The sequence below is a fragment of the Lucilia cuprina genome, chromosome 5 (assembly GCF_022045245.1).
Source record: "Lucilia cuprina isolate Lc7/37 chromosome 5, ASM2204524v1, whole genome shotgun sequence".
NCBI classification, from domain to species: Eukaryota; Metazoa; Arthropoda; class Insecta; order Diptera; family Calliphoridae; genus Lucilia; species Lucilia cuprina.
This window is the reverse complement of record NC_060953.1, coordinates 63,107,073-63,125,825: the sequence shown is the minus strand read 5'-3', so window position 1 is coordinate 63,125,825 and position 18,753 is coordinate 63,107,073. Positions and strand designations below refer to the sequence as shown.

The window sequence follows — 18,753 nt, the reverse complement described above, 5'->3', positions numbered from 1 at the left end:
ATTTGAAGAGATACTCGTATACATTAAATTATAAATGTATTCATGGAAGCGTTTAATGCGTCTATATTTAAAGGCATTTTACAACTTATAAAACTAAACAATTACAGGAACTTGTTTTCATTAAATGTTAGTCTTTACAAAAAAATTTCAAAAGATCAATTATCAATAATAACAATTCTTTATCCAAAGGCAGTTTTCAATTGAATACAAAAGGTTTTTTTGTGAAATCAAACATTAAAACCCAAAGATTTTTTATGATTACGATTTTCATAAAGTTCTTTCATTAGATCACGAAATAATACGGGATTTATATTCGAACTAACCTTGAATAGAACAAACCAATCACCATAACTCATATCCTCAATAACACTGCGTACATGTGATTTGGGCATAATGCGCAATTTTGTGTATAATAAATGCAAACGAAAGGGTTCATTGAAAATCAACATACCACGATATATCAAATTTAAACCAGCCAATATACAAATAGCTAAAAACCATATCCAAAGGAAAGCAAACAATTTCTCATTCAAAATGTTCAACGGTAATATGCAGAGTATATCCAATGAGGTAGTGGAACCAGAAAAGCCATACTTTGTCATATGACACTTGGCAATTTTGGGAAAGACACGTGAAGTCAAAACATTCCATGTAGTCCAATCATAACTTGGTATAGCGGCTATAGCTTTTACATACTTTGACCAGAAGCCATTAAGAAAAACTTCCAACATCAAGATATTCAAAACACTAATGAGAAAATTTAAAGTTTCACAAAATAAATAACGTGCATTATAACAAAAATGTATATCTCTGTAATCGGAGGTGAAATATTTAACCAATAATTTACTTCTTGATATATAAGTGTCTTCTGGTACCAGGGGATTACCTAATTAAATAGATTTTTAATACTTTATTATATTAAGTTTTTAAAATTTTAAAGAAATTTTCATTTAACTTACCAACTTCCGAACACAATTGTTTTAAACGTTGACCCTCCCATACTTTCCACAAAAACGAGGGAAAATAGAATACTAAAGCTTGTAAAAGTAGGACCAATATAATCCATTGATAATAACGCAAATAAACACGTTCCGTTTTACCGATTTCTTCTGGTCCAACACCTAAAATTAATCATTTTATTAAATTTTTATTTATTTACAATCAAACAAAAACTTACCTTCTGAAATAGCATTACCCCGATCTCTAATAGAACTTTTTGAACTACTTGTCATATTTTTCACTGTATCTATTTGCATTTGCAAATCGTAATAGTTAAGAATATACGTTCCCAGTGTCCAGCAATAGGAATTCACATATTCAACATTCGATTCATCACTTATGCACATAATGGGATCGCCAAAATATTGTTTGGCCGACAGAAGGAACGAACATGCCAGCAGTATGACCACAGTGCATTTGGAGTGGAGTGTAAAGATTATATCGTAAATATGCACTGATTTAAATTGCAAATATTTGGATAATGGCTTGACGGCGGCATACATGGTGTTTTCTTGCGATGAAAATATTAATTCTAGAAGAGTTTGTATAATTTTCTGAATATTGTTTTCTTTTTTATGAATAAAAAATGCACATTGTTTATTTAAGCTCCGTACAAAATTTGTTTATTTTCTACTGGAAACTTTCAAGTTTTTAAGAAAATTTAATAAAAAACGTGTTGATTTTTCCTTTAAAAATGTTGGTTCATTTTTTGTTTTTGTTAATTGGAAAATGACAACAAAAATGCCAACTATAACGGTACTGATTGCAAAAAAAAATATTTGTACATTTAAAAAAGCGCCCTAAATTATGCTTTAATTTAAATTATCAGCAAGTAATCTATTACATTTTCCAAACAGAGTGATTCGTTTATTAGCATCGCTGTCTATTTGTTAAGGATTTTATGGTAAATTTGATTACTTTTTGACTATTTTTTTAACATTTATGTTACGTTTGTCTTAAAAATGTTTGTAATAAAAATTAAAGTGGATTTATAGAACACTTAAAGTTCTATAAATCCAAAAAACAAGGTAACTAAAACTTGTGTCATCTCTAATTTATTCATATCATCTAACTTCACTAAATACTACACAATTTTATAACCATGCTGTCAACGAAAATGCAGCGCAACAACACTTGTTTCGTGCATCCATCAGACACCTGCGTCGATTCTGTAAAAAGTCTAAGCGCCGTTATTAAATTATTGACAAGTTTTAAACACAAAATTCAGTGTTTTCTTATATTTCTGATCATAATGTATTAATATATAAGATACCAATCCAGTTGCTGTTCTGTATTTTATCGACAATAACTGAAACTTAAAATCATTATAATTCCATCTCTTACACAATTTTATGTTTTAAAAACAATAGCCGGCTTAAATTCGTCTTTAAATTGTCGTAATATTTTGTGCCAGCCGCCAACGCCGTTCATTTTCTTCGACGCAGATCTCTGGCATCCATTATTCTACATTCTGTCATTCTGTCAAGTTTTGCCAAAAAAGAGGAAGAAAAGTGCGAATTTAATTGGGTTTTATTTTATTTGCAATAAATATTTGCATTATTTTCGTTAAAAAAAATAATGCTAAAAACATCAGCAAACTTTATATTATCAATAAATAGAAAATAAAACATTAATATTTAGCAAAAAGTAAAGTGGATACAAATTAATTAGAAAAATAGTGTGTGTGTTTGTGTGTAACGCAAAAAAAAAAAATATAAAAAAGGAGAAAAGAAGCAGCAGAAGAAGAATCAATTTCATGTGAATTTTGAAAAATTGTATATAATGGAAATTGTAATTTAATTCGTGCGTGGTATAGTGCTGTTTTTCAGTTAATTCCTTAGATTTCGATGAAATAAAAATCTATAAAATTAGTTTTAATACGTGTTCAATGTAAAAGAAAAAAATTTAGAGTAAATTGCGACAGTACAACCAACAGCAGTAGCAACAACACAGCAAAAAAGCAACAAGAACAACATCAACTTAATAAAGAACTACAACAACTATAATAATATTTGTGTTAAAATAACTGCACACACAACATTGTTAGATCGGCATTTAGCTAAAAATTAAAAAAAAAAATAAGTAAATATAAGTTTTTGTTTCTTTTTCTTAATTTTTTGTGTAATATTAAAGCAGCTTTAAAACTCATAGACACAAATACATACAAAAAAAAAACACTTTAATTCTGAAGTGGCAATGACTTCTACTTCAAATTCATCATCGTCAGCTTCTACAACATCATCATCATCTTCGTCTTCGTCGTCAACATCGGCTGGAGTAAGTGATACAAATTATAGTTTTGCTGATATTAGTAAAAATTCTACAAATAGAGTAGTAGCCAATATGTCAGGTGGCGGCGATGGTAATAGCAATGATACTCCACCATTAGAGGCATCAACGCCCAATAATATAGAATTGGAATATAAGAAAATAACAGGAGATCGTAATGGTTGGCAACGTTTATATCAGGTAAGCTAAATTAATTAAAAGCATTTAATTTAGATCTTTAAGTTATTTATTTATTTAAAAAAAATAATTTTATAAAATTTTTAGATACAAATTAACAAAATCTATGTTCCCTCTGCTGTCTATTCAACTAGATTTTTGTTTATTTATATGTATGTAGGAATATGTGTTTAACCATTCATTCAACCAAACAATTATTATCAATATTATCTGATATTTAAACCCTACACCACTAAAGCTCTGTTGGTAATATGCATTTAAGAAAATGTTTGTTAGATCCTTCTACAAATGGCCTTTAATAACATTATACTGTACCCTTCTTATCAGTATCCATCTTATCCATCTTTTAACAATAATTTTTGATACCTACATGTGTAATAATTGGCGCACAGATCAAACACATTGATTTAAGATGTAATAGGTTAATGTTATCACATAGCTTCCATATACATTTTCCCTCATACATTTAAACAATAATAAATCATTTTAATATAACTTTATTAAAATAAAATGCAACAAACTTGAGGTGTTTTTTTAGTGCAGTTTGCACTTAACTGACCTTAGGCAACATCAACAAAACTTCCTTGCATAACTATAAAATTTAACAAACTAAATAGCTCTCACAATAATTTAAAAAAAAAATTGAGAAAATAAGCCCTCCAAAATTGTGATATAAAATTAATCACTCTATATAGGGTATCGCATGGTCGTACATATCCAACTTAATCTTACTTAATTTCGTTTGATGTTTTTATTTTTGTTGCTTGTCTGGTAGCTGGATTTTTGTTTGTTCGTTTGGCTTTTGCTCCTTTCGTTTTAAGAAGAAGTTAAATTTCCACGAAAACCTGATGAGTGCGCATATAAAGGCATCATCACTAAACTTTAAAGCAACAAAAAAATTAAACTCACTGACAATTTAGACAGCTTTAGTAAATACGTTATTTTGTATCGTTTATTTTTCATACCAACAAAAAAAACTTTACAATTAGTTTTATGTATTTAACTTGTATTTTTTATTGTTAGTATTCAAGTGTTTAATTAATTGTTATAGTGCCCATGTAGAAACATTGTTTTCAAACCTTTGCAAATATTCTACATTTTATTCGTAGAATGTTCTTAACATTTAACTTTTGCAATATATTTCAAAAAATAGATTTTATGAAAGTCTAATTAGAATTCGAAAAGTTTAAGTGAAACATTTTAGTAGAAAGCTATTTCCTCGACCGCAAATTGTCTTGGTCTTAATGCCTATTACACGTGTAGAAACTCTATTGTTAAGAATTGGGACTTGCGACCAGACATGGTAAAATGAATTTACACGTCGGTAGTAAGACCCATTATTACCTATGGTTGTACCATGTAGTGGGTGGCGATGAGGAAAAGTAGCTATAGAATAATACTCAATAAAGCTCAAAGGTGTACATAACTAGTGCCAGGGGTAGTACACCGCAGGCGGCATTGGACATTATTCCAAATCTCCTTCCCATTCAGAAATATGTTGAGAGTGTAGCGGCTAGGAACTTATTTACACTGTTTGAAACAGCTCTAGTAAGACTAAAGCGGGTAGGCCACTCGAGAATATTGTACGAAGTAGGTCTAACTGGATTTGAGATAAGTACGGGGGGTATTTCTGACTATTTAGTTACGACCTTGAACTTTGGAGTGACTTCTATTAGGGACGAGTACTATTTGAGGGGTGTGCAGTCTTTACTGATGGATCCAAGATGGAATCTGCTACAGGGGCCGGAGTTTATCTGGTTGATAATTACATAAGAGCGTCCTATAGACTTCCGGATGAATGTAGTGCCTTTCAGGCGAAGATCTAGGGGGTCGGAGGTAACGATTTATGTTGATAGCCAGGCAGCACTTAAAGCCTTACAATGTCACATGTTACATTTTTGCTTCGTAATAAGCTGTAGAATGGACCTGGAATCATTAGTCAGGTTATACACAGTGAGACTGTGTTAGGTAAAGTGACATTGAGATATTCGGGGGAACGAGATCGCAGATGAATTAACCAGGTAGGATTTGGAGCTTGATCTTAATAGTAGGAATAGTTCTGTAAAACCCCCTATCTGTTATTATTATAGACAAATTTTCCAAAAAAAAAAATCAAAAACTCTACCAACCGATACTGGCAAAGTAGGCTAGATTGCAGGGTTTCTAGGGCAATATGTCAGAAATTAAGCCCAAAAGCAACCAGTAAACTATTAGGAATGGACAGGAAGAGTATAAGGAACTTAGTAGGGGAGATGTAGCAGGTTTTTACTTAGCCGAAATATTAGGCTTCATCAGAGATATACCTTGGTTATTCCCCTTAATTTGCGCTTTCATTTTGTAATCCTGTATGTGGGGAAATTCTTACTTTTCTCACTTTTACTATCTATCTTACTATTCTGTCTACTTTCTAACATTCTTGTTCTTTATTCTTCATTAAAGGGAAGCACAATAGACCCTTTGGGTCTCAGAGTGGATGTATATCTTGGGTATACAACCCTTTTAAACTAAACTATTTTTATGTAAAAGGTAAATTCATCTCCAGAGTTTATTACAACTAAAGACACTGAAAAAAGGAAAGACTAATAAAGAAAATATAAAAAAGATTTACTCCAGAACAAACTATTATATTGTTTGTTATATATAACACTACTAATGTCGAGACTATTGAATAGGCTAGAGTCATGATTATAAAATAGACTATTGTAGACAATAGTAGGGCTATATTCGGGACTATTGTTGAGAATATAGAAAATACCATAGTCGAGACTATAAAGTATAGTGGAAAATATAAAATAAGTCGATAGTCGATACATTAGAACAGTCTATAGAATAAACTAAAGAATAGAATATAGTCAAGAATAGCCTCAAAAAAATACCATAGAATGGGACTTAGGTGAGACTACAGTACATGCTATAGTCTAGACTATATAATACACAATATAGGGAAATCTTATTAAGAGTTTCTCACGAATTTAAGCCGAAATTTATACTCCATTCTTTAATGTAAAAGGGACAACGTTTTTATTGTTATGCAAAACAATTTATTTAGGTTCAAACTTTAAATAATTTAAATTTCTTAGAAAAACGATATAATTTATTGTAGTATAAAGAAAAAGTGTTTTCGTTGTAGTAAAATAAAATAAAAATTTGTTCGCTATAACATGTCTTCTGCATGCTTCTGTTTTAAACATTAATTATTGATAAAATTTATATATAATTATAACTTTTTTCTTTTAGTTTATATTAAAAAAAAGGTTCTGATTTTAAATCAAACCGCTAATGGTCCTGTTAATTATGTACTTCTTTTAAACGGTACACTTTTTTAATTAATTTAGTTAAAACAACAATTACGTGCAAGTTATTGATATAAACTATTTTTTTTAGTTAATTTCATTGCATGTTTAATAGAAATAATTACAACTTAACATACTTTATTGTTATAGTCAGTGTTAGAAAAAAGTAATTGTATTCAAACATTTATTACTTTGATTTTTTTACAGCGTATATATACATACTTATATGTATAGTAAGTAAATAAGTATAAATCCCCTACAGGAAAGATACATTTTAACAATTTACTTGCAACTTTATAAAATTGAAAAAGCTGGCAATATAATTTAACTTCAAACACATTAAAACAAAAAATATATTTTCTATATACAAACAGTTCTATTATTTTGCTCATCACTGTATAAATATGTAGTTTTAAAAAAATTCTTCTCCCTACTACTAAATACATATTTCCTTTACAACATGTTAATGTTATAAATTAGCATAAAAAATCATCTAAATATTAACTACAGATTTTAAACTGCTCTATTATCTACTCAATATAAAATTTTGAATAAATTTTTTCTAACAAACCCCCTTTCATTTAAGTTCTATTTCCTTATTTCACTATATATATTTGCAACAAATGAACAATGTTTTCGTAACGTAGAAAAAAGCACAAAATAAGAAATTACGAAAAAAAAGTCACCTTATTAACTATGAAGCATGAAGCAAGACAAAACTAAAACCATCATATTATAATGTTGCATTATAAATTAATATTTATGCATTTAAAACTACACGTAACTGTAGCGGTAGTAGAATTTTTGAAACATTGATCATGTTTTAAATAAATTAAGGTTTTTTACAAATTTATTTTCTTTGGAATATCTTCTTTGGTTTGAAGTACAAGTTAATCCCCAGACTGATTCAAAAAAGTTCTTAATGTGTCTTTTTTCCTTAGAATAGCTGGTTGTATTATTGTTTTAAATACATATTTCTTTCGGAATTTGTCTGAGTATACAAATTATGTTTATAAGTATTTCTTAAGATTTAGATTTTAAAGAGAAAAATCTTTTGTTTATTTCCAAAGTGGCAAAATTTTGAAATAATTAATTTTTGTATTTAATTACTTTTCATGATTTATAGAAATGTTAGACAGAATCCATTAGTAACTTTTGAACTATAAATTAAATCATCGATCAAGAATTGAAATTATTTTAGTTCTGTTCTAGTTTAGTTCTTGTTCAGTTCTAGTTGAGTTTTAGTTCAATTCTAGTTCAGTTTTAGTTCGGTTCTAGTTCAGTTCTAGTTCAGTTCTAGTTCAGGTCTAGTTCAGTTCTAGTTCAGTTCTAGTTCAGTTCTAGTTCAGTTCTAGTTCAGTTCTAGTTCAGTTCTAGTTCAGTTCTAGTTCAGTTCTAGTTCAGTTCTAGTTCAGTTCTAGTTCAGTTCTAGTTCAGTTCTAGTTCAGTTCTAGTTCAGTTCTTGTTCAGTTCAAGTTCAGTTCTTGTTTAGTTCTAGTTCAGTTCTAGTTCAGTTCTTGTTCAGTTCTAGTTTAGTTCTAGTTCAGTTTTAGTTCAGTTCTTGTTCAGTTCTAGTTCGGTTCTAGTCCACTTATAAATATTATGTTTTTATATTGCAGGAAATTCGCGAAAAATGTGAACGTGAAGCAAATGAAAAACATTTCGGAACAATTGAATCAGAAAAACCACAAAATCGTTGCCTGAACAGATATCGAGATGTTAACCCATATGATCATTCAAGAATTATTATACACAGAGGCGGTGTTGATTACATTAACGCTAACTTAGTAAAGGTAAAAAGAAAACCCAGACATAAATAAACAAATATTATAAAGTTCATTTAAACTTTTACTAGCTTGAACGAGCTGAACGTAAATATATTCTAACACAAGGACCACTAGGTGATACGGTTGGACATTTCTGGTTAATGGTTTGGGAACAAAAAACAAAAGCAATACTGATGTTAAATAAACTGATGGAAAAGAAACAAGTTAAATGTCATTTGTATTGGCCTGAACGTAAAGGTCTAGAAAATGCTCTCAAATTGAATGAAGTTAAATTGATTATCGAATTTTTACGTTGTGAAGAGTACAAAAACTTTTGTGTGAGATGGTTTAAGTAGGTTTCTATTATTTTAAGTTTTAAAACTGTTTTATTGAAATTCATAATTATAGATTAACCGATATAGAATCGAATCAAAGTCGCGAAATTATACAATTCCATTATACCACCTGGCCTGACTTTGGCATTCCCAGTTCACCAGTGGCTTTTTTGCAATTCCTTAAACAAGTACGCGATTCGGGTGCTTTAGAGCCAGATGTTGGTCCTGCCGTTGTGCACTGTAGTGCTGGTATAGGTCGTTCGGGTACATTCTGTTTAGTAGATTGCTGTTTGGTTTTGGTAAGTTTAAATGTTTGTTGATTTTATGTAGGGGTTGATTTGATTTATCCTTTTTGGTTTTTTTTTTTTAGGTTGACAAGGAAGGTGTTCAAAATGTATCTGTACAAGATGTTTTATATGAATTGCGCAGATATCGTATGGGTCTTATACAAACCGCCGATCAATTGTATTTTTCATATCAAGCTATTATTGAAGGCATTAAATTACTTAAAGATCCGGTAGGTATTGAGTTTTTTTTCTTTCACCAACTTGTAATGTATTAAACATTATAAATTTGTAATTTCTTTTAAATGCTTTTAATATTATTGGCGTTCTATTCAACATTTACTTTTAAAGAAGTTGCTTAGACTTTTAAATAATTATTTGATATTTGTTTAAATTAATATTAAGTGTGAAGGCCATTCAAGATATTTACAAACTTTGGTTTGTGTTTTTTTCCAATAAATTCAAATTCCTAATTTTTTGTCTTCAAAATAAAACACAATAAAATTAGTTGAAATTTAAACTTCAGTGTAATTTTATGGTAATAATTGTGATTCTCTTTCTCTCTGTTTCTCTATTCAATTCAATAGAAATTCATTGATTACAATGAAGCGCCTATTGTTACCAGTGATGATAGTCAACATCATGAGCAATATATTATAGATGAAACACCACCGCCCTTACCACCGCGCACTCATTCCCTCTTACCTTTGGCTGGCAGTGGAGCTGATGGCATTTTAAGGCTGAATTTGGCTGGTTCACAAGGTAAACCACTGCCCAAAATACCGGCCAGTGTTAGTTTTAACGATGACCTATACGCCCCCGACAATGACAACACCAACAAAGATGCTCTTAATAATTTTATTAATAATGAAAGAAGTTCTGAAAATAATACAAGCATGACAAATCGACCACTTCCACCACTGCCAACACAACAGAATAATTCATTGAATCGTGTACACGAATCGGATAGTGATGAAAATGAATACTTTGAGAATGATGATAGTGAAGAAGACGATATTGACGATAACGATGATGATGATGATGACGATGCTGATGTTAACAATGATCATGATGAAGATAAGGATAATGCCAATTATAGCAAATCAAGAAATAAAGATCAATTTAATCATCAATCGCATCAGCAACAGCAACATAGTAATGCAACAACGAACGAACAAAGTGGAGAATATGATTCCATGGAATTAAATGGCATTGAGACTGCAAATACCAGTGGCCCTACAAGGTAGGCTTTAACTCTTTACAATTTATAAGTTAATATGTTAAAACACATGTTTCTCTTTCAGTCCTGACACCCAGTTACGACGTAGAAAACGTGCCGAACACCAGGCGAATATTGAACAAAAAGTTAATGAAATCAAACGAAAACAACGTGAAAACGAGGAAAACAAACAAGCGGCGAAAAAACGAAGGTCATTAATTACTTATATAACAGCAGGTGTTATTGTGGGTGTTATCTGTGTTTATGCCTATTCAAAATGGGCTTAAATATATACATATATTTTTTATCCAATTTCAATTTTAAGCCAGCCACATACACACCAACACTATTTTCTCTCTACTTTTGAAAAATTTCCATTTTGCAGATCACATTCTTTTAGTTTTATGTGTTCGTTTAGAGAAAAAAAAGAACAAACTTAAAGTTATACTAAAACACATATTAAACAACAAACACATGAAAAAAATTGAGAACATATAGAAGAGTGAGAATACATATATGGTAATGAACAATCAAACGATAATGTTTTTGCCACAATTTATTAAATTTTTTTTATAATTTATATATTTCTAAATGATAACATCGACTAAATGAATTTTTTTTCTAATAATAATGAAGTGAATAACATTTATATAAGTATATTAAACACAAAAAGAAAAAACCAGAAGAAGTATAATAATAATTTAAAGAAAAAAAGAAATAACAAGAAAAGAGTATATTTAACAAAAAAAAATAATAAAAATAAAATAATTTTTAATTTTATTTGTGAAAACCTAGTTTTTACAAATAGAAATCTAATATCATATTAATTTTTAGTAACAACGCACACAATACCAACAAAAACAACAACAACAACACTTATTATTAAAACATTTAAGAAATTATGGGCATAAACAACTACACACCAAACACAGGAGCTTAAAAAAAATATATAAAATGATTTAATCATTTTCTTTATATTTTTTGATTTAAAAAAGAAAAAACAGATTTTAGTTAACACGACAAACTGAACAGAAAGTATTGAATCTTTAGACAAAATTTTCATTAACATGTTAAGACTTATCTGTTATAAGGAATAAGGGTTTTAAATTAAACTTTAATATAGCCTCAGTTATCAAATGAAAACTCCACTGACCAATAAATAACCTGTGTGTTAAAATTTTTTCAAAATAAAAACTTTTTATTAAAACAAAATTTTCTATTGTGATTTTTTTGAAAGTTTTTAACAACTTTTCGAGAAAGATATTTTTTTGCAAAAACTCCCAGTAATTATGTACAAAATGCTGACATTTTTATCAAAAACAGAAGTGTCGAATGCAATACATATTTTTTTTATAAATTTCTGATAAAAAATCTTTACACAAATTTTCCATTTGTAGAAAATTTTGAAATTCATTTTCGTTATAAAGTTAATACTTCAATAAATTTTCGATACCCAGAAAAAAATTTTATTATTTCTACAACAAGTTCTAGAACACATGATTTTAACCTGAACTCGTTCTAGTTTGGCGTTGAGACCAATGATTTTTGTTCGAAATTGTCACCTTCGGAACTGGTTCTGAGGAAGCGTTATGGAGTCGACACTCGTTCTTTGGAACGCTTTCGGAACTAGTTCTTTAATCAATGATTTTTGTTTAAATTTGTCAACCTCGGAACTATTTCTAGGGAAGCTGTAGACAACGTATAAACAAATATTATTTTTTTAGCTCTTTAATATCTTGTAATTCAATGGAATGCAAAAATATACATTTGAACGCGTTTTCTATTTCGATAAAAATAAGTTTTTAAATTTTAAATTTTTTGAATTTTTTTCATTTGATTCCAAGAAATTGTTTCAGAACTAGTATGCGTTCCTTTGAACTAGTGTAGTAGCAATGTATAATTAGTTTCAAAAAACTAGTTCCTTAAAAACTATTTAGAAGTATTTAAGAACCACAACAATATTCTAAAGAACGGGATCCAGAAGTAATGGCTGTTGTTTAAGAATCTGAAGTGGTTCTGTTTTCAGTCGTTCTAGAACTAGTAGTTTTTAGAACAAGTTCTAAAATTGTTCCTGGGTATATAAAGAATCTTCCAAATTATTCGAATATGGAAAATTTTCGAAAAAAAATTCGTTATATAGAAAATTCAAATAAATTTTTGAAACAAAGAAAATATTTGAATAAATTTTCGATATATGACAAATATTCGAATATATTTTCGATTTATACTAAAAATTTGACAAAATTTTCGATTTATGGAAAATATTCGGATAAAATTCGAAATTCGAATAAATTTTTGATACAAAGAAAATATATGAATAAATTTTCTATATATGACAAATGTTCGAATATATTTTCGATTTATACAAAAAAATTCGACAAAATTTTCGATTTATGAAAAATATTCGAATAAAATTCGAAATTCGAATAAGTTTTTGATACAAAGAAAATATTTGAATAAATTTTCGATATATGACAAATATTCGAATATATTTTCGATTTATACAAAAAATTCGACAAAATTTTCAATTTATGAAAAATATTCGAATAAAATTTATAAAGTAAATATACGAATAAATTTTTGATTTATAGGAAATATTCGAATAAATTTTCGATATATAGGAGATATTCGAATATATTTTCGTTATAAGGAAAATATTTGACGAAATTTTTAAAATTATTTTCGATTTATAAAAAATATTCAATAAATTTTTTGATTTATTAAAAATATTGGAAAACATTTTCGCTAATGGAAAATATTCGAATAAATTTTCGATATATAAGAAGTTTTCGAATATATTTTTGTTATATAGAAATAATTCGAAAAAAAATTCGTTATAGAGAAGATTTTTGAACAAATTCGCAATTTATTATTATAGAGAAATTTTTAAATGAAGTCTCGAATTATACAAAATTTCGGATATAAAGAAAATATTCAAATAAATTTTTGTTTTATGGAAAATATTCGAATAAATTTTCTATTTATAGAAAATACTCGAATACAATTTCGTTATATGAAAAATATTCGAATACATTTTCGTCATATAGAAAATATTCGAATAAAATTTGGGTTTGGAGAAAATATTCAATAATTTTTTTTTTTATTTTAAGTAAATTTTCAATTAATTAATCAATGTTTAATATATAGAAAATTTTCGAATTATAAAAAATATTTGAAAAAAAGTTCATTTTATAAAAAAGTTTTGAATAAATATTCAATTTATAGAATTTCTTTCAATTAGAGCAAAGTATTAGTACTACGAAAGCGTTCTGTTAGTCGTGGTTGTACATTTATATAAATTTAAAAGTATTTCCAAATTCCAACATAAAAAAAACAAAACACAAGTACACTTCCCTTGTATTGCCCAAAAAAAACAAAAAAATGATAGTTGTAACACAAAATCTTAATGTCAAGTAATACGAACAATTATACATATTAATACACCCTACACTCTCCAACCAAACTCTATTATATTTTTCCATAAACACTGGCAAAACACTTGTTTTTTTTTTAATACATATTTAAATATTTTAGTTTATTTCTTATTTCTTATATAATTGTAAACAAATAATATGATGATTGTTTCTTTTTCTTTACAAATAATATTTTCACAAATAACCAGTTACAAACAAAATGGAATTACCAATTTGTTCTTTTTCTAATTTAGCTCATTCTTTAAAGATTATATGGGGTTATGTTTTTACTTTCTTTCTCTTATATTGATCTGCAATAGACTGATATAATAATTGAATACAAATTTTTTAACATATTAATAAAGATACAAACAAAAAACAACAAAATAATCTTAAAACTTAAGATGAAAATTTGAATAAAAAAAATATTTGTAATTGTATTTTATAGGGGAAAAAGCTTAATAATATTCCAAAATAGACCAGCGTTTTTTTTTAATTTATTACTAAAACATGATTGTTTTTTACAAAAATTGTTAATTTTTGAATCAGCTATCGCATCTTTTTCATGTTGTTTTTTATGTTTTTAATAATTTTCATCGTAATATTATTTAAAAAAAATATGAAATTTTGAAACTTTCAATATGAAACTTTTATTAAAAAGAAACTTTTCGAATAAACTATTCGAATACATATTTTAATAAATTTACGATTTATGGAAAATTTTCGAATCAAAATTCAATTTATAGAATACTAGGTAAACCTGGTGCGCATTTACGGGTTTAAATATCTCAAATAATAAACCAGATAGAACAAAGATTAAACCATTATTTTGAAACTAATAGAAAAAGATGAACTCGCTCTGTTATAACGTCTAAAAGATAGTGAAAACAAAGCTTTTTCAAACTTTACTTTATGATATCTAGATTTTAATATCATATTCGAATTTAAAGCAGTATGCTAAAGCTCCAAGGGTTCAACTTTTTAAATTTTGTCGGTCTTGCAAATCTGTAAATCCTACAAATCTACTACAAAGGGCAGGTTTCTTACTACTCAGTAAAACTAGGTTTAACTTGCTGTTAAATTAAACTCGTAACAAATTTAGGCGAATTTTAACCGATGATCGCGTTTTTCAGTTATGGATTTAAGATCAGTTAACTTTGTTAGTATTGCCAACTTTTCAGTCAAAAACATAAACATTGAACAGCTGTTTTTTTTTTTTCAAATAAAACTTTTGTAAAATGAAATGAATTTTGGAAAAATTTAAAACAATAAAAAATAAAACAAAACAAATCAGAAATTCTTTCGAAATCATTGTTTTATTGTTTTTGTTAATTATAGTTTCTAACTTATAACTTAAGTTTAATTGACAATTAACACTCAGTTAAACAAAGAGCGCGTTTGTGAATTGCCAATCAAATGTCAATTAATCATCAGAATACTTAATCTAAAAATAAATTAATTCTGATGTTAATCCCCTTTGATGTAGGATTCTATAGTTGAAACGAAAGGTCGACTTTTTTCATTTAGTTAAAAGTCTAATTTTCGACATTTTTCATTTAATTAAAAGTCGACTTTTAGACTTTTCGACTTTATTTTATAAATAGTCGACTTTTCGACTTTTTCCAACTTTTCAATTTTTTTTTTCGACTTTTTGACTATTTTCGACTTTTTTCCACTTTTTTTTTAATTTTCGTCTATTTTTAACTTGTTTCTACAATATTCGAGTTTTCGATTTTTTACGACTTTTTCGACTTTCTACGACTTTTTTCGACTTTCTACGACTTTTTTCGACTTTCTACGATTTTTTTCGACTTATCGACCTTTTTCGACTTTCAGACTTTTCGACTTTTATTAACAAAGTCGACTTTTCGACTCTTTTCACAGACGATAGTCGAGTTATCGACTCTTTTCACAGACTATAGTCGAGTTTTCGACTTTTTTGGAACAAAATAGTCGACTTCGACTTTTCGAGAAAAAGTCGATTGTTCGATTATTCGAAAGTCGATTTATAGAACCCTACTTTGATGTGTTTGAGTACAAGATTAAACTTCAAAATGCATGTTTTATAAAAAAGAAGAAGACTACTATGAAATGTATAAAAATTAATGAAAACTTAAATTTAAAACAAAAAAACGTTTTAATGTTTATTTTAATAATTATTTATTAATTTTTTTGACATCAGCTGTTTACACTTTTGCATTTCTTGCTTACGTTTAAACCACCTGCAATGGGCGCTTAAACTATCAAACAAAATTAACTGATTGAATAATCAAAAACAACTTTCGAGGATTAATTTTAATTTAATCCCTTAACCTTCATCTGAAGATTGAAGATAATAAGTAACGTTACTGTTTACTGAAAAACACAAAACATATATTAAACTAGGTTTGAACAAAGTATGTAGATTATCTTTATCTGAAAAACTTGTCCTAAGACGAGTTTATTCCAAATATATTTCATTTAAAAAGTTAATTTCATAAAACATTACTTAAACATCAGCAGACAAACTTTACACTTTCATACCTACTACGACTACTACTACATACATATAACCAATATAATACCTATACATACTATATTCCCCCATTTTTGATAATAATTACAAATATATACAAAAAATAATATTTAAAAAAATATATATATATAAAAAAATGCAGATAATTTATTTTTATATTTGTATCCTTAAAAAAACAAAACAAGAAAAAGAAAACAAAAATAATAAATAAAAAGAAAATCCAATCAAATTAAAAAGAAAAACAAAAATATTGAAAAAATGCAATAAAAAAATAAGCCCATTATTCCTATTATGTGAGTTCATACTTATACATAGAGCATATGAAAAAAATTAAAAATTTTAGAAATGATTTTTTTTTGGTAGAATTTAAATATAATAAAAAAATGATATGTGTACTAAATATACAAAAAAAAATATTTAATATAAATAAAACAAATCAAACATAATTATGGTCAAAGTAAAACTTTCAATTTTATTAACAAAAAAAATTAATAATAAAAAAGTTACGGTAACAGTATTTTAGGTTTTTTTTTCTTGTTATAAACTTTATAACAACTTTAGTCTTATTATAAATATTTTTATAATTTTATAAATTTCTTTAATCCTCTGAAAAAATATGTTTTTTTTAATTTATTATTTTTATGTTTTCTTGCAGACCTACCAAGAAATCAAAATAACTGTGAGCACTTACGAACTCTCCTCATAAACAATTCAAAAAATCGCCTAATATCTCCATACTTAAAAGTCAAATTCCAAATAAGCCAATATAGATTTGTTTAACTTCAAACCCATTCAAAATAACTACTACTACTACTACTATCAACCACCATTATTACTACCACTACTACTTCTGCTACCATTTTTTTTACTACATAAGTTCTTACTGACAATTGTAAATCTCAAGCTAATTAATATATATATTAATCGAATACAAATTACAAGTCTTTAGCACTTTTTTTTTAATTTAACCTTTATTTACATATGTAGTTATAAATAAATCATTTTTTTTTTTAATATTAACATTTTTTCTCCGTTTTATATACAATTTGATTTAATGTTTTGTATCTGTATTAATTAATAAATTCATTTGACTTTGTACAAAAAAAATATCAAGATATTTGAATAAAATTTCATAATTGCATAATTGGCATTTTATTATTTATTTATTTTTTTCACGAATTAAATAGATTTTTAGTCTTAGGTCCAATATATATAATCATAAATTTTGTTAATACCTAGTTTTTATAAAGGGCCTTATTAATAAATCACATTTCTTAATTATGAATGCGTATTAATTCACTAATATTTGCTATACTTTTCTAATCTAACTAATAATCAAGTATTTTTTCAATTATCACTAATAAAACTAACATCAATACAAAGCCATGATACACGCTTGTCAGATCTTACAATGTTGTCAGTAAAATGTTCAGAAAATGACTAACAATCGTGCGAACTTACAAATTTTCTTTTGCAACGTTATTAGAAAAAAACAAGTATGAATGTATAGTCGGGCATAGCCAACCATATGATACCCTACACCAGTCAGTATATATGTTAAAAATGGGGATTATTTAAAAAAATAAAGCATTTGGTTTATTTTTTTAACTTTATTTCGGAATATTTTTACTTTTTTTTTGCAAAAAAAGAGATTTTTTTAAGAGGGCTTAAAGGGGAGTAGGGCAAAATATGGCCCTATCCTTAAAAATGTTGGTAGGGGGAGTTAAGTCTTCTTCAATATTATTTATGTAGAATTTAAAAGTGTTATTAGTGTTTGTAAGTGAATTTTGACCTTTAAGTCATTTTCGAAGGGGAGTTTGTATGGGGGATAGGGTCAAATGAAGACCGATCATTACAAAAATCGGTAGTGTCATTTAAAGTTCTATAAAACTAAGCTTTGTCGACTTTTGTTAACATAATGGATCATTTAAATTAATTATAAGCCAAAAGGCCATATTTGGGGGGTACGGTTGTATGGGGGCTAGTCGAAATAATGGATCGATTTTAACCATTTTCAATAGGCTTCTTCTTTGGCGCGTGTGTGCCAAATTTCATCCAATTATCTTGAAAATTGCGGCCTGTACCTTGCGCACAAGGTTTACATGGACAGCCAGCCAGACGGACGGACATAGCTTAATCGACTCAGAAAATGATTCTAAGCCGATTGGTATACTTTAAGGTGGGTATAGGACGAATATTTTTGTATGTTACAAACATCAGCACAAACCCAATATACCCTCCCCACTAAAGTGGTGTAGGGTATAAACATTACTGACTATATTGGCCCCTATTCTGAAATTTGAATCGAAATTTTCTCTGTTTGGCAACTTTGGTATTCTGCATTTCGATTCGACTCTCTGTCACAAAAACAACAACTTACATAAACGTAATTACTATCGAAATTCAGAATACACACAATCGTAAAGCATTGAAACGAAATGGAATTGCTTCTTCTACTTTTTC

The 18,753-nt window shown here is 27.6% G+C and overlaps 2 protein-coding genes across 3 annotated transcripts; one reads left to right on the top strand and one right to left on the bottom strand.

Annotated features, from left to right (window-relative positions):
• Positions 1–31: 31 nt before the first annotated feature.
• Positions 32–1,622, bottom strand: LOC111681418 (innexin inx5). The gene is made up of 3 exons (XM_023443189.2): positions 1,178–1,622; positions 960–1,121; positions 32–886 (listed from the first exon to the last, which is right to left on the bottom strand). Exons 1-3 carry the CDS (start codon positions 1,500–1,502, stop codon positions 228–230), a joined length of 1,146 nt encoding a protein of 381 aa, XP_023298957.2. The 5' UTR covers positions 1,503–1,622; the 3' UTR covers positions 32–227.
• Positions 1,623–2,453: 831 nt separating this feature from the next.
• On the top strand, positions 2,454–17,336 carry LOC111681416 (tyrosine-protein phosphatase non-receptor type 61F). 2 transcript variants are annotated; one of them, XM_023443186.2, is made up of 8 exons: positions 2,454–3,468; positions 8,378–8,551; positions 8,614–8,876; positions 8,933–9,158; positions 9,230–9,376; positions 9,731–10,386; positions 10,448–10,573; positions 16,946–17,336. In XM_023443186.2, the coding sequence occupies exons 1-8, from the start codon at positions 3,196–3,198 to the stop codon at positions 16,965–16,967; spliced, it is 1,887 nt and encodes a 628-aa protein (XP_023298954.2). In that variant the 5' UTR covers positions 2,454–3,195; the 3' UTR covers positions 16,968–17,336. The 2 variants fall into 2 exon arrangements, with proteins under 2 accessions (XP_023298954.2, XP_023298953.2); XM_023443185.2 differs by lacking the exon at positions 16,946–17,336 and having other exon boundaries at positions 2,455–3,468; positions 10,448–11,011.
• The last annotated feature ends 1,417 nt before the right edge of the window (positions 17,337–18,753 follow it).